This window comes from Heterocephalus glaber, unplaced genomic scaffold, assembly GCF_053883595.1.
Source record: "Heterocephalus glaber isolate CG9 unplaced genomic scaffold, H.glaber_assembly_v1.0 deba00001666, whole genome shotgun sequence".
Lineage (NCBI taxonomy): Eukaryota > Metazoa > Chordata > Mammalia > Rodentia > Bathyergidae > Heterocephalus > Heterocephalus glaber.
This window is the reverse complement of record NW_028258406.1, coordinates 21,552,451-21,567,566: the sequence shown is the minus strand read 5'-3', so window position 1 is coordinate 21,567,566 and position 15,116 is coordinate 21,552,451. Positions and strand designations below refer to the sequence as shown.

At 39.7% G+C, this 15,116-nt stretch overlaps 1 protein-coding gene across 3 annotated transcripts in view; it reads right to left on the bottom strand.

The window, feature by feature from the left end:
* Rnaseh2b (ribonuclease H2 subunit B) overlaps window positions 1–15,116 on the bottom strand; it is a 92,709-nt gene that overhangs the window by 23,080 nt on the left and 54,513 nt on the right. For all 3 annotated transcript variants that reach the window (XM_004844140.4, XM_013072021.3, XM_013072020.3), the window contains exons 8-9: window positions 14,802–14,883; window positions 13,278–13,320 (exon numbers count right to left, since the gene is read on the bottom strand). In XM_004844140.4, the coding sequence (XP_004844197.1) occupies window positions 13,278–13,320; window positions 14,802–14,883 (125 nt within the window). The remainder of the gene's footprint in view (window positions 1–13,277; window positions 13,321–14,801; window positions 14,884–15,116) is intronic.

Sequence of the window (15,116 nt, the reverse complement as noted above, 5' to 3'; positions counted from 1 at the left end):
TATTCTCTTTGGGAGGCATGGGGTTACAGGCAAGGCACATTTGGCATTCATTCATTGGTTACAGAGTTTGAATATGTATTAGCAGGCGGGCTCAACCTTGGTGTGGGCTCATACATGATACTAGTAGCAAGCTTATTGAGTAATTTAAAAAATGAGGTTAGTATTTCATTTATATTCTGGAGGAAATGACAAAACTACTTTAGAGACAAAAACATTCCTGAGATGCACAAGTTGGCTCGGACACGTCCAGACATATGAGGCAGGATAGGCCTGGACATGTTGAACAAAGAAAATTTCAAGTAGGGAATTTCCCCATAGTAAGTCCAGCTTGAATGATGGAGGCAAAATTCCCCTTTTATAAGGGGTGAACCAGAACAGGTCCCTTTCACTTATTTGGAGTTGGGGGAAATTAAGTGAGACCTGGGTAGTTTCACAGATGATCCTGATGGCGATATCAGCCTTTGAAAGAGTAACTTTCCTGTTTAGACTGACCTGGGAAGATGTGACCTTCTCAGTGAGACCTCAATCAGTGAAAAAGGGAAAGAGGTTTGGGGCTCTGCCATCTGGGCTGGAAATGCTTACTATGAGGCACATTAGGGAGCTTAAAAAGGAGAAGGAAAACCAAGGGTTTATGTCCCCCACTGGAATCAAGGTAGTCCCTACAAATAAGCCACAATGGGATGATGGGACTCCACTAGGAGAGGTGGCACACCTTTATTTCTTTTATTATATTAAAGAAGGACTAAAGGGACCAAGGGTCAAGCCTGTTAATTACACAAAACTGGGACAAATCTACCAAGAGGAAAAAGAACTCGTTCCCCACTGTGTTCTCACAATGATTAAAGGATGCAATGACCAAGTACACCTTGATTAATCCTTACAGTATGGCTGGAGAAATCCTTATCAAGGATAATTCCTGACTCAATCAGCCCCTGATATTCAGGGAAAGCTCTTGAAGTTGGTGGTGAATCCTGAACAAGGTCATGTGGGGCTAGATGGCCTGCTTAGAGACCCCTAAGAGCTTCTACAACAGAGGCTGAGAGGCATAACAGGAAAAGTTATGGACTTCAATGGGGATTCAACACAAGTCTTGCAGACCCCGTCCACTTGTCATCATGGCAAACACTGGGATGATGACTGCCTCAAGAGAGGCATGAGTCCTCTTAGTTATGGCCACCTGGGCCATTTACTTAGGTCTCCCTTTACTCTAGTCCAACTTGCAGAGCCCTAGGGTGATTTGATTCTGGAGAGGGCTACTGTGTCAATTTTCTCATTGAGTTGGGTGCCAGCTTCAGTCCTTGCCTCTTCCCCTGGGTCATGTTCTATGCACATGGGTATAGTTCAGGGAGTATTGGGATGCCCCATGATTCTTCTCCCAATCTGTGGCTTTTATTTGGGGGTGAACTCCACTTTGCCTACTCCTTTCTAATAATACTCAAAACTCCATTCCTACTATTAGGGAGAAACTTACTATCGAAAACCTAAGTCTAGATCCTACTTCCTCTGGGGGCTAGTCCTCCAGAAATTTTCTCCCTCCAAGGATTACAGGTAGACCCAGTTGTGTGGATGGATGGACACATGGTGAGAAAAGCCTTGAAAGCCACCCTTGTTTTCTTCCATCCTAGGGACCCTATGTACTTCCCTTACCAAAACTGCTACAACAAGGATTCCTCAGGAGGCTGTCAGCCCCTATAATAGTTCCATTACTGTACTGGGTTAGAAAAGGTCCAAACAAATGGAGGCTAGTGCAAGATTTGTGTCCCATCAATGAGGCCATGGTGCTATTGCATACAGTGGTCCCTAACTCCTACACTTTGTTGATCCAAATTCTAGACTTAGCCAGTTAGTTTTTGGTCCTGGATCTGAAGAATGCCTTCTTCTGTATCCCTCTGGCACCTGAGAGCCAAGATCTTTTGGCCTTTGAGAATGTCTTCACAAGACTGGGAAAACTGACCTAGACAGTTCTTCAAGGCTTTCATGATAGTCCTCACCTTTCTTTTTTTCTTCTCCATTAAGTTTCTTAGTACATTTTAGGTATGCAATATGATGACATTCATCATTGGGAATTTGTACCTTTACATGATATATCTTGGTTGTTATTTTTTTCCCCATTCCCCTGCCCTTCTTTCAACCCCTCCACCTCTTCCTATATACAAAAACTTTGTTTCCATTTTTTCCTTTTCTTATACTTATTCTTTTCCCAACCCCTTCCACTTTGCGTTTGGATCTTTTCCCCCTATTTCACATTATCTATATACATTTAGATCCTCATTTACACTTTCAGTTTCTCACACCAGAGAAACTACTTGGTATTTGCACATGTGTGTGTTCTATTTATTTTACTTAAAAGAGTATGGCCTCAACATCACTGATCATTCAAGAGATGCAGATGAAAACAACACAGATTTTATCTTACTCCAAAAAGAATGGCTGCTATCAAGAAATTAATCAATAACAAATGCTGGCAGGGTTGTGGGGAAAAAGGAACCCTTCTCCACTGTTGGTGGGACTGTAGACTGGTGCAACCATTGTGGAAATCAGTATGGAGATACCTCAAAAAACTAGGATTAGAGGTCCCATTTCACCCAGTTATTCCCCTGCTGGGTATCTTCCCAAAATAATTAAAAGAATCATACCACAGCGATATAAGCACATCCATATTTATAGTGGCACAGTTTGTAACTTGGAAATAGCCCAATTGTCCACCATCTGGAGACCGGAAAAAGAATATATTTTTTAAAAATAAAATGGAGTACTACTCAGCCATAAAGAATGAGAAACTAGGGCTGGGGATTTAGCTAAGTGGTTTTGCCGCCTGCTGTGCAAGTGCAAGGACCCAAGTTCGATCCCTGGTACCAAAAAAAAAAAAAAAAAAAAAACAATGAGAAACTCAAGACATTTATAGCTAAATGGGTGCAAATCGAGTCTTCACATTTCTGGTGTGGCCTTAGCCCAAGGTCTCCTAGATTGAAAGGAGGAAGGAAATGCCCTCTTCCAATCTGAGGTTTTGCGGGGAGACTAAAAGATATAATGCATGGGAGCACCAAGTCTCTCCTCAACTTCTGGCCTCCCAGGGCTATAAGGCATCCCATGAAAGGTGTCCAGATCTGTCAGATTCAAGTTACTTACTTGGGTTTATTTATCTCACATGGAAGGAGGGCTCTGAGCCCTGAGAGGATACAGCCTATAGTGGATTCCCCACAGCCTAAACATATTAAGCAGCTGAGAGCCTTCTTGGGAGTCACCACATTTTGTAGAATCTACATCCTTGGATATACTAGAGCCTTGGCCCCTTTACCAACTTCTCCATGACTCAGGAGACTCAGCCTCCTCACTTGGAGCCCTGAGGCTGAGTGTGCTTTTCAGGAATTAAATAAGCCCTACTGGAGGCTCCTGTGCTAAGGTTCCCCAATCAAGACAAATATACCCTCTAACAGACAGGGGTTGGTTAGGGGGTCCTCACCCAACCAAACTGGACCAAGCCACCAGCCTGTAGCTTACTTAAGCAATGAAGCAGAGCCAGTGTCAAAGGGATGGTCAGGCTGCTTGTGGGTATTGGCTGCTCTGAAGTCTGCAAAGTCATTCAAGGATGGGCACTTATGGTTAAGTCTCCCCATGACATAGGAAGGCTCCTCAAGGGACCAATTTATCCTAGAGTATCAAATGCCCAGATTTTAAGGTACCACATCCTCTTACTAGGAGGTCCTGAGGCTAACATAGAAACATGTCAAGGCCCCAACTTGGCCACCTTTCTGCCTAATCCCAAGGAATTAATTGAGCATCAACATGATAGTGCTGAGATCTTAATCCAGGACCAGCAGTTAAGGACTATATGATCAACCCCTTAAGGGTTCCTGAAGTTGAGATTTTTACTACTGGCAGTTCCATTGTCCATGAGTGATTTAGGAAAGCTGGATATGCAGTGGTGGGCCACTTGGGAGTGCTGGAGTCTGGTCTTTCACCCTCAGACATTATTGCCCAAAGGACAGAACTAATAGTCCTCACTCAGGCTCTCAGGCTAGCCAGAGGCTAGAGAGTAAACACTTACACTTACTCCAAGTATGTTTTCGTGTTATGCATGCTCATGCTGCTATTTGGAAGGAATGAGGCCTATGAAGTTCAAAGGGATCTCCAATTAAGCATGCTTTTGAGATCCTATAAGTGATCAAGGCTGTACACCTGCCTCTTAAAGTAGCAGTCATACACTGCTTAGGACATCAAAAGGGGACAAGATCCTGTTACCCTGGGCAATAAAAGAGCTGACAAAGAAGCCAAGGTGGCTGCACCTTGACACCTAGAGCATCCCCTTCTGTGGTCATCACTACTACTGCCCACTAGTCCACTTGTATACTCTGACCAACAAGTTTTACAAGCCTAGGTAGAGGAACTGACCCTTAACTGTGATGGATGGTGGGTCACCTCCACTGGGTGCCTCTTTCTACCGGTTTGCCTAGCTTGGAAGATATTTAAGGGCATCTATGGCACCTGACAGCTAGGGCAGAAAAATACTTTTACTCTGGTTACCAAAGCCTTCCAGGGAAATAAGTTAAAAATAGTCCAGGGCTGTGAAATATGTTTAAGCACAACCCACAAAAGGCCCAACAGCAACTATAGGGAGAACAGTACTAAGATGCTTATCCAGGACAGGATTGGAAGCTTGATTTCACTCATATGCCAGGGGGTTGAAAGAGCCAGTTTCTCTTGGTCCTGGCTGACACCCACACAGGTAAGATAGAGGCCTACCCTTCCAGGTCAGAAAAGGCAAGAGATGGAGCTCCAGTGGCACAATCAGTTAGTTTGAGGTACTCATGCAGAAAAGGCAATAGAAGTGGTCAGATTATTCCAAGGTTCAGGGTCCCTTGTGGCCTCCAAAGTACAGTGGCCCTGCCTTTTGTTTTGAGGTTACTGAAGGCATCGCCAAGACCCTCAGAATTGATTACCATCTGCATTGTGCCTGGAAACCACAGTCATCAAGACAGGCAAAATGGGCTAATGTGATACTCAGAGTACTTTCTAAAGTTGGCACAGGAATGTAAGGCCTCTTGTAAAAAGATCCTGTGGCCCTTATATGGGCTAGAAATATACTCAGATTTCAGGGGCTGTCTCTCTTTGAGCTTTTATATGGGAGACCCTTCCTCAGGAAAGAGATCCTAATCAATGAGAAAACCAGGGAGCCTTAAGGCAAGTGAGGTTCTTAGCCTAGTTTCAGCAAATTCTGTCAGCCTTGAGACAAACAAACCCTTAACTCACTCCACCTAGTGAGCCTTTCTTCTGTCCTGGAATTCTAGTACTGGGCAAGGCTCTAGACAAGGATCCGAACAAACCCTGATGGGAGGGCCCCTACATAGTGATCTTTTCTACCCCTACTGCAGTTAAGGTGATGGGATACAACCATTCCTGGGTGAAACTCTGGACTGCTTCTGGAGATGTAGAAAGCAAATCCTTTCTGTCACCATCTGAGACAACAGCCAAGTCCACTTACATGTCATGGAAGCCCATAGAAGATCACAAACTTCTCTTTGAAAGACTTACAAGTATGCCAATTAATGGGGATGTATGTGGGGTTGTGGATCTCATTGGGAATTTGGTTAATTTTTAAGTTTGAGTGGTTTGCTATCTTCAAGGTGGAATCACTTTTCCTGTGACAGGGACTGACCTTGTGGAGGTGGCTTATGGCCTTGTAGAGTTTCCCCACCCTTGGGAAGGGTACTCCCTGCCCTTTCCTGGGAAAACAACACTTTCCTATGGTTGGCAGGAGCTCTGGTTTCTGACTATATTGACTGCTTTCTACTCCCAAATACTTTACCAGCCTGGCTCCACATCTACCCAGGACCAGATCCTAATAAGGTCAACTTTACCTCCTGACCTCCTAACCTATTCCTGGCTCTCACTGGGATTCCAGTGCCAACTCTGGAGGGTGTGCCCTTGGTTCACTGGATTTGGGCAATGGACACTGACTCTTTAATGAGATAAGACAACCTTAGTGTGGGGAAAGAGGAAATTTCTGGTCATGAGGTGGCTCAATAAAAAAGGAGGTTGGGGTAAGTCTGTCATCCTCAGATAAGGCAGGACTTTGGACTAATGTTATCTGCCAAGATCATGATGAAGTCTGGTACCCAAAAACAGCTTCTAATCAACCTGTTTTTATTCACCTAGAGGTAACTGCACCATGACATGGCCCAGTTGTGAGGGGACCCAAGATGGTATATACTCCTGGTTCATGGCTTGGTGGTGGCAACATATGTTAAGTCTGGAGGTCATCTTTAGTCACTTCCCTGAGAATTGCTCCTTATACCTCTTTCCCTCAAGGGGATTCTCTCCAGAAAGGTCCAATTTTTCCAAAAGTTCTATTCTTTATACTCCTGCCAGACTATTTTATAGAAAAGATGAAGTCATGATGGGAACCCTGTACAATCTTGGGGACTATGGTCATCCCCCTCAAAGTAGAGGAACCTGGGGCTTAATTCATTTGTGACCATCCCAAATAGGGCACAGGCTTTAAACCAGACCACTGTGCAGGAGGTTTTTTGAACTCAGGTACCACTGGAAACAAGAGGACTTTCTTGAAGTAAAAAGGAACTCAACACTCCTATAGTCTTAGGGATCATGGCATTCATAGCAGCCCTTGTGGAACTAACCTATGGAATAGTGGCCAATTCAAATCTCAAACCTCACTGCCACTATACCAGAAGTTGCCCAGTTAACTGGTAGTAATTTCCAGGACCTCTAACAATCCCTGGACTCCCTGGCTGATATGGCTTTGGAACACAAGTAAATACTAGACTGGATGCTGGCCCATCAGGGAGGTGTTGTGCAGTTTTTAATGGAACCTGCTGGACCTATATTAACACCTCTCAACAGGTTGAGACGTGGACTAATGTCATTATGGACAAGGCCAAGTGGCTCCATGATCAGGGACCATGGACTCCCTGGAGACCCAAGTCTTCTCTCAGATCAAAACCTGTTTTCCTTCTATATCCACCTGGCTCCTTCCCTCTTGGGACCCTTAGTTGCTTGCCTATTTGGCTCTTTTATACAAAACTGCCTTACCCAGTTCATTTTAGATTGAATCAATGCTGTTAAGATGCAAATAATCCTCCAGATGGAGCTCACCATGATGGTTGCTCCTTCCTTCTGAGACATGTTAGATTGACATCCTGGTAAACCTTATGCACTACCTCAACTGGCACCCCCTTTCAGCCCTAAGTAGCCAGAGTGGCTGTTGCCTTTAATCCCAAGAGCACCTGGATGATCATTTCCAGAGGGGAGAATATAGGGATACATGGACTTTCTATCCATCTAGGTAGGGTCAGAAAAGGGATACAGGCCCATTAGAGGTTAGGAAAAAAACAACCTCTTCAGTGTTCATAGAATGTAAACTACAGGCAATTACAGTTCAGTTTCTGTAACACTGTCCACCGTAATTGTTGCAATCATACCCAAATTCCTGAATCAGCCTGCCAACAAACCAACCAACCAATCAGGTGGGCCTACCTCAGAGGGAGGTACCACCACCTCAACCCACAAAAGCAGGACCACTGTCCTATATTCAGTGGTTACCTAGCTCTGGGACCCCCCACTCCTCAGAGTGGCTTTGTTTATCTTTTTTCTGCTGATAAAATTTACTCTTGCTCTGCACTGTCTTCTAACTTCCTGTTTCTGTGTCAGCGGCAAACCATGGAAAATTCTATAGTGGGCTGGCACCTATGGACATGATAACTAGAACTTAAGATTGGATTACTTACATATGAATATAAAACATTTAATAAGCACGATGCTTTCTTTGATCAGGTGTTTTAATAACTCACACCTGAACAGCACATCAGTTATGTGTTTCTAAAGAAAAAAAGAAAATGCATATAGCTAGCTTTTATGCTATTCCTGGCACACTGCTGAATATTTTGGAAAGTATAGGACTGAAACAGTTACTGATATTTTGGTTATTTAAAAGATCAAATCACTCTGGATTAGGGGACTGTTTCAGCAGAAATGGACAAGTGACTCAGAAAGGTGGTATAAAAGGCATGATTAAATGAGTGTAATTCTGGACCAAGAACAACAGAGTACAGTAGGAATTAATGTTAGGCCTGGTCTTATCACTCTTACAAATGGTTTGTAGGAAGGAATGTAGGAATGTTTCCAAACCTACTGGTTACATTTAGCTCTACTAGCTAAGAGAGACAATAAATATTACAAGATTGAAGGAGGTAAGGGGTTACATAAGGCGAGCTTCATCCAGGGAAGACTAATAAGGTAAAATGATGCAAAAAAGCATAGTAAAGATGGTCAGCTCCATGCTGTCCATTAGAGCTAGATGCAAAGATACTTCCTGATTGGTAGAAGGTATTCCCTGAAAACAGTCAAGTATATTACTATAATAATCAAATCCTGGCATTAAAATCTGAATAATGCTACAAAACAGGCAATTTTTCACAAAAAGTTTCAGAGGCGAAAGATCTGGGAATGGTTGGGTGAGAAAGAAATGAGACAATCTACCTGAGTCCTCAATTTTAGAATTAATCCTGAAAAAGATGGCATATGTGATCAATGCCATTTTGGGGAAGAGTTCAGGCAAAATTCTAATATTTATAATTTTAATGTTCATAACCTTTTAAATGTTAACATTAACCACAGGCTAGTCCACTTTCCAGAGACTGAAAATGCTATTGTAATGTCATTCTGTTAAGTTCAGCTACAAAAGCACTAAAACAGGAAAAAGGACAGAAACACCATATCACAGAACTAATTCTGCATTAACTATTTCTCTTCCCTCTCATATTGGCCTTAAATGTACACACTACAGTATGTCAAGTCCATGAAAAGAAAAAGGCTTAGATAAAGGATTAGTCTATAGACTCTTCACATTGGCATCAGTCATTTCTTTTTATTCTCCCCAAGGAATATGAGCCACGTTTTTAGGTACATATTTCGAGTAAGTTAAGCAGAACATTTCTTAAAATTTGATAAAACAAGACATGCTTGAAACATAAATAAATAGTGCCCAACATCTACAGCTTTACATGGATTAACTTGTATTTGGCCACAACTATGGATTTGAGAGAAGAAGGTTACATCAGCCATCATTCTTTAATACTGACATAACAGGAAACTTGACAGCTAAAGTTTTCCAGCAACAATTATTATCTAAACCTTAGACAGCCACCATAAAACACAAACATAAAACAAAATCCAGAGCTCAAAACATCAGACTGAAAAATCTAATTTAAATATCCACTCAGTCCCAAGACACTGTTGAGCATTTTTGTCTGGTAATTTTAATCTGTTATTTAGCACTAGCAAAATATGAAACATTAAAATTAATGCTAGAAACGTGCTACTTTTTATGCCCCAGTCAGTCACATTTACAGCCAGTAGAGAAATGAAGGCACAATGATTGTGCCCCATTCTCAGCTGCAGGGAATCTTCCCCCAGCAAATATAAAAACTACAATTATGCTCAGTAAATTCCCTTCTAGTACAATACTAGCACACTAAATATTGGTATAGAATGTTTAAATGAGGTTTTGAATATTTACATCAAATTAAATATAGAACACTCTTAATGGATGTTCATAGTGGAAATAAATGTGTGATAGCTATTTCAGACATGTTAACCCATTTCTTCAGATGTTATTAGGTTTAAGGACCATTTCAAATAATTTTGCTGAAAGTTTAGAATATATAAAGTAATTGATTCACAAAATATGGCATCTTAACACGTTGAAAGATTTTAAAGTAGTGCATTTTTCCTCGAACGAGTAACATTTTTGAAGTTATTATACATCAATGATGCAATCTTTTTTAAAGTCAGTTTTTCTTGAAAGGTATATTTTATACAACATGCAATCAGTTAACTAGATTTTGCTTGGTAAACTCAGTGCTTTTATATTTCAAGTTGACTTTTAAAAGCCATGAGCAGTCCTCAAAGTTTATCAACTCTCAGGTGACTAATAGAATAGTGTTCAGTTACGGAATCTAGAATTACCTTGTATTCTCTGGTTTTAAGTGTTAAAAAGAGTTTTAAAGCAAAAAGAATAACATTTTATAAGTTACATTTCCCACTTGTTGTGTACATGTTTTATGAGGAATATTCAACATTACCCTCCAAGTGAGTTCTATGCATAACCATTTACCAAATACTACTGATGTGGTTTCTTCAAGGAAGCATTCTGTGCTGTGCTATGATGCATTGTTATTTTGCTGCTTGACAAATAGGTTTATAAGGAATTAGAACCGTGTGTGTTAACAGTACCTTCGTATAACAAGATGTAAAATTAAAAGATGAGAAATATGCACAAATGATCATTTCAGTGTTTTTTAAATTGGTCAGTACTATATCTAAGGCTTTGATTCTTGTTTTAACTTTCATGGCACAGAATAAATTAAAATGAAAAAAAAATCAAATCCTGGGCATAGCAGAAGGCTAGCATAAGACATAAAGTACATCTACTCCTATGGTACGCCATAATAGTACAGTTTGTTCTATGTGCACCAGAACCCAAAGAAGACAGACAGGGTAGGAGAAGACCTCTCAAAGCAAGTAACAAAATCCAGAAGATGAGCCAGAGGCTTAGGAAGAACAAGATGATGAGATCTAACTAAGTCAAAGTTTGGTAAATGGTAGCCCAATGGTCAAATCCAACTAGCCTTTGATTTATAAATAGAATTTCATTGGAATATGGCCCTGTTAATTCGTTTACATACTGTCTGTGGCTTTTTTCTCACTACAACATAGTTGAGTGACTATAACAGAGACCATCTGCTTCAGGGAACCTAAAATATTTATTACTTGGCCTTAACAGAAAATATATGTTGACCCTGGATCTAAATCATAAATGATAAAACCATAAATAATTTAAATTTTGGAAATTAAAATAACACAAAAAGCTAGAATGGAGAATAGACATGAAACACATTACCCCAGAAAGTAACAAAGGGTAAAACTTTCAGTAAGTTTAGATCAATTCATGGATGTGTTCTAAATTGCTATGAAGATAGATATTTGGGAAAAAAAAATGCTTAATTTTTACAGGAAGAGACATAAGAAAGAACACTTTCAAAGTACCAACCTACTTAGGTAAAGCAAAATAAATATTTTTCTCTGTCCCCTGAAGCTACTGCCAGAAATTAACTACTGGACTAGAAGCATGTGTCTAGCTTGGAACGCTCTTAGATCTCATAGCAACTGATTTTTGCCCAGTGCTATTCTTCAAGAAGATAAACGATGCACCTTCTTTGACAACCTGTTGAACATAGCCCTAAACTAACACCGATGTACTTTCAATGTTCAGTCTTTTTCTAAAAATCAAAGTAATATATGGTTTTGAAGCTACTGATACCACCTCCAAACAGGTGCACGTTGGCCACCTGAAGGCCAAGGAATGAAGGCAAGGGAAGGAAAGTTGTTTAACATCCATGACATGCCCACTACATATTTTTATTGTGTCTGCTCTTCTGCTGGTTGGAGAATGACCTCACTGACCAGTGGTACCTGTGTTTATTTCCCTACTCATCTGAGATATGGCTGAGGCTACTGATGGCAAACCATTTAGAGCTTTCAATGATACAAACAGCCTGCTGCAGCACATGTGCCATAGGTTTACCACCACTGGCCTAGACTGAGGGGTGCTACAGTGTGTGGTGGTTAGATATGGTTTATTTTTATTTTTATTTTTTATTTTTTGGTACTGGGGATCGAACTCAGGACCTTGCACTTGTGAGGCAGGCAGAGGCACCACTGAGCTAAATCCCCAGCCCGGTTAGGTATGGTTTATAACTGGATTCTCTGGTCTTTACATATGGGAAATAAACATAAACTGTAGAGCAGCTGAGGTTGACAGTTTAAGAATGTCTCAGTGAGAAGAAAGATTCCCACCTACAGATGACAATTACACAGAAACTTGATTAATCTCAAATGCAGAAAAGAAATTCGGTGGTCATTCAAAGGCCTGTATTACAAAAATCATCCTCTGAGTGCCTCTGTCCAGGGACGATTAGATTTGGCAAAATGTGTTATATATGGAGTATTCTGGGTGATTAGTAAAATTCACTAAGTGATCTTCCTAACTCAAGGAGATTTTACAGCCATGTGTTGTGATGTGTACCTTTCATTCTGTCATAAGACTGAGGCAAGAGGATGTCAAGTTCTAGGCCAGCCTAGGCAATTTTTTTTTTTTTTTTTTTTTTGTTCTGGGGATCAAACTTGGGACCTTGCACTTGTCAGGCAGGCGGTGGAACCACTGAGCTAAATCCCCAGCCCCAGCCTGGGCAATTTAGTGAGACACTGTCTCAAAATAAAGACTAAAAAAGGCTGGGAATGAGCTCAGTGGGGTTGATCCCCAGTACTATTAAAAAAAAAATCCATTTTAATTATACCGTAGACCATCAAGTTATGACTGGCCTGACCTATGAACAACTTGGGTTAATGAGGTTAATGGAAAATTTGTTTGCCTCTTGTTATCTATAGCTTGTACCCAGGAAAATATCCATATCTCAGCTGTGCTGACTTACAACCAACTTGAGTTACAACCAGCCCTCGGGAACCGATAGAGTTCATAAGTCAAGGGTCCACTGTACATCAATATTTTTACAAAAGTATCTTGCTAAAAATCAATGTGATTTTCACCATTCAAGTAAAATGTACAAAATAAAAAATATTGATGCAGAGTTCAACACAATCTATATTCCACATTGCATCACTCTATGCCAGTGATGGTGAACCTTTTAGATCTTTCAATAATATAAAAAACCTGCTGTGACATGTGTGCCATAGGTTTGCCACCACTGCTTTTGTATGCTTTAAAATATATTAATGTCATGCCCTAGGTCACTAGACTACCATCGAATTTTCCTGGGCCTGTCTCTCTCCAACATAGAAACAAGATGAAGAGTCAGAAGATAGTGCAAAGCAACAGTAAAGTTTATTGACAGAAGACACAAAGCCAAACTAAGGAGTGTAGTCCCCAGAGCTGGGTAACTGCAGAGTATGGGCAGCAGTCCTCTATTTATGGGGTTAAGGTGGTGGTCTCTCCCCTCTGGGGGAGCCCACCCAGTTGGTTGGCTGGTTTGTTGCTAGGCTGACAGAGGAACTTTGGTACCAACTGCAACAATCAAGGTGACCACAAGGTAGTTTTCTCCTGAGTTTTAAAGGGCCCATATCCCTTTTCTGACCCTACCTAGGGGTCCCATCTATCCTTACACTACGAACAATCTAAATTCATGTGGTAAAAGTGATATTTTTCAATGTATCCCGAAGATATTTCAATCACAATTTCTTACCTTTGATGGAGGGTTTGGCATTGGAGCTGAAGTTTCTGGAAGCCTAAGGAAGTTTAAAAATTAGAATTACAGTCATGGTTTTTCACAGACAAGCAAATAGACAGACTGGGCCCATTTAAGACTTAGTGAGTCCTTCTTTTCTTTTCTTTTTTTTATTACTTAAATTCTTTTATTGGTACATTTTAGGTATACAACACATTTACATTTCTCATTGGGAACTTGTACCTTTACATGATGCATCTTGGTTCTTATTTTTTCCCCATTTCTAGCCCTCCCTTCACTCCCTAGTCCTTCTTTTCTTATAGCATTACTTCCATAGATCTTCTTGTTCCATTATTTCAGAGTAAAAAATAAAATTTCTGTAAATAAATGAATCTTCATTTTACTACTTAATTCCTTATGCTGGAATTATCAAACAGAAAAATAAAATTAGAACCATTTGTTGAAAGAGTTGTTTGTAGCCTCAATTTTGTGTTTTCGCATTGGGATACTTCTTCATAAATGATGATACTAGCATTTATTTAAAAGTGAAAATTAATGTAACTACTGACAAAAAGCCACGTAAGCTTCACCTATTCTCCCATTAAAGAGAAGTATAATTGGATCTCTCTTCACAAATCTTTAACCCAAAATTAAAAATTTCAGTGGAGAGAAGTGAATCAAAACAAATAATGGATTATAAAAACATAATATATCTAATAAGACAAGCAGTCAATAAATCAAGGGAAATATTAAACAGAAGGATGGTTAACAAGCTTTTGACATACTTTAACTTCTACAGAAACCAGTTTCCACTGTTTTAAAGTAGGACATATGGAATTCACTATAAACAGCAACTATATCTATTATTATCTATTATGTATTAAAGAAAACAGGATTGTGTAAGGGGCAGGAAAAGGTATTAAATCATCACGCACATATAATCTTAATAACATTTGCTAAAATCTTGACAATAAACATAGTTATGCTACAAAAGAGCAAAGTCCTCATATTAAAAATTTTTATAAAGGAGGGAATACAAATGAAGTCCTCTTTAGGATGATTGTTTCATCTCTCAAGGACACAGTTTTGTCAAATGATTTTGAATTCCAAGTACTCAGAATTATAAAGGTACTTAGTGAACATCTAATGATAATAGTGAAAATGGTGTAAAACTTTAAAATGTAATTTTTGAAAATATTCTACATGTCTTCCATCACTTCATTTTCCACTTTTCTTTCTCATAAAATGATCTCAAAGAACCAAATTCATTAAGTTTCATTGGTGATAAAAGTTTAATATACTTTATCCTCTAAAATCATACAAAGGATGCAAACTTTCTGTAATCAGAGTTTCCACCAAAATCAATTCATTCCAATCAACGTCCATTAAAAATAATTTCCAATCCACAGAGTATATGACATAGTTCAAGAATAATCTCTCACCACAAACAACAATATAAAAAGCCATACAGAAACCCTACTGCTGGAGAAACCAAAAAGCACAGATACTTGTTAATTAGACCTGAAGATGAATGACACTTACTTTAAGTATTTAGATAAATCGTCACTTAATTCTTTAGGGATGTAATCAGATATCAGACCATGGGCATAACGAATAAAATCCTCTGAAAGAAAGAGAATAAAGAGTAAAAGAGAAAAATTTGTAATAATTATGGTGGTTTTATAGTCAACTTAACCTTAGTTCAAGTTCTCATTCTATACGGCTTTAGGAAACCACTTAAACTCTAGCCTCAGCTGCCTCATTAACAAAATAGGGATATTCTTATCTACCTGTCAGAGAAAAATGTGATCAATAACACAGGGTACAGGATGATACCAAAGATGTGATATGGTAGCA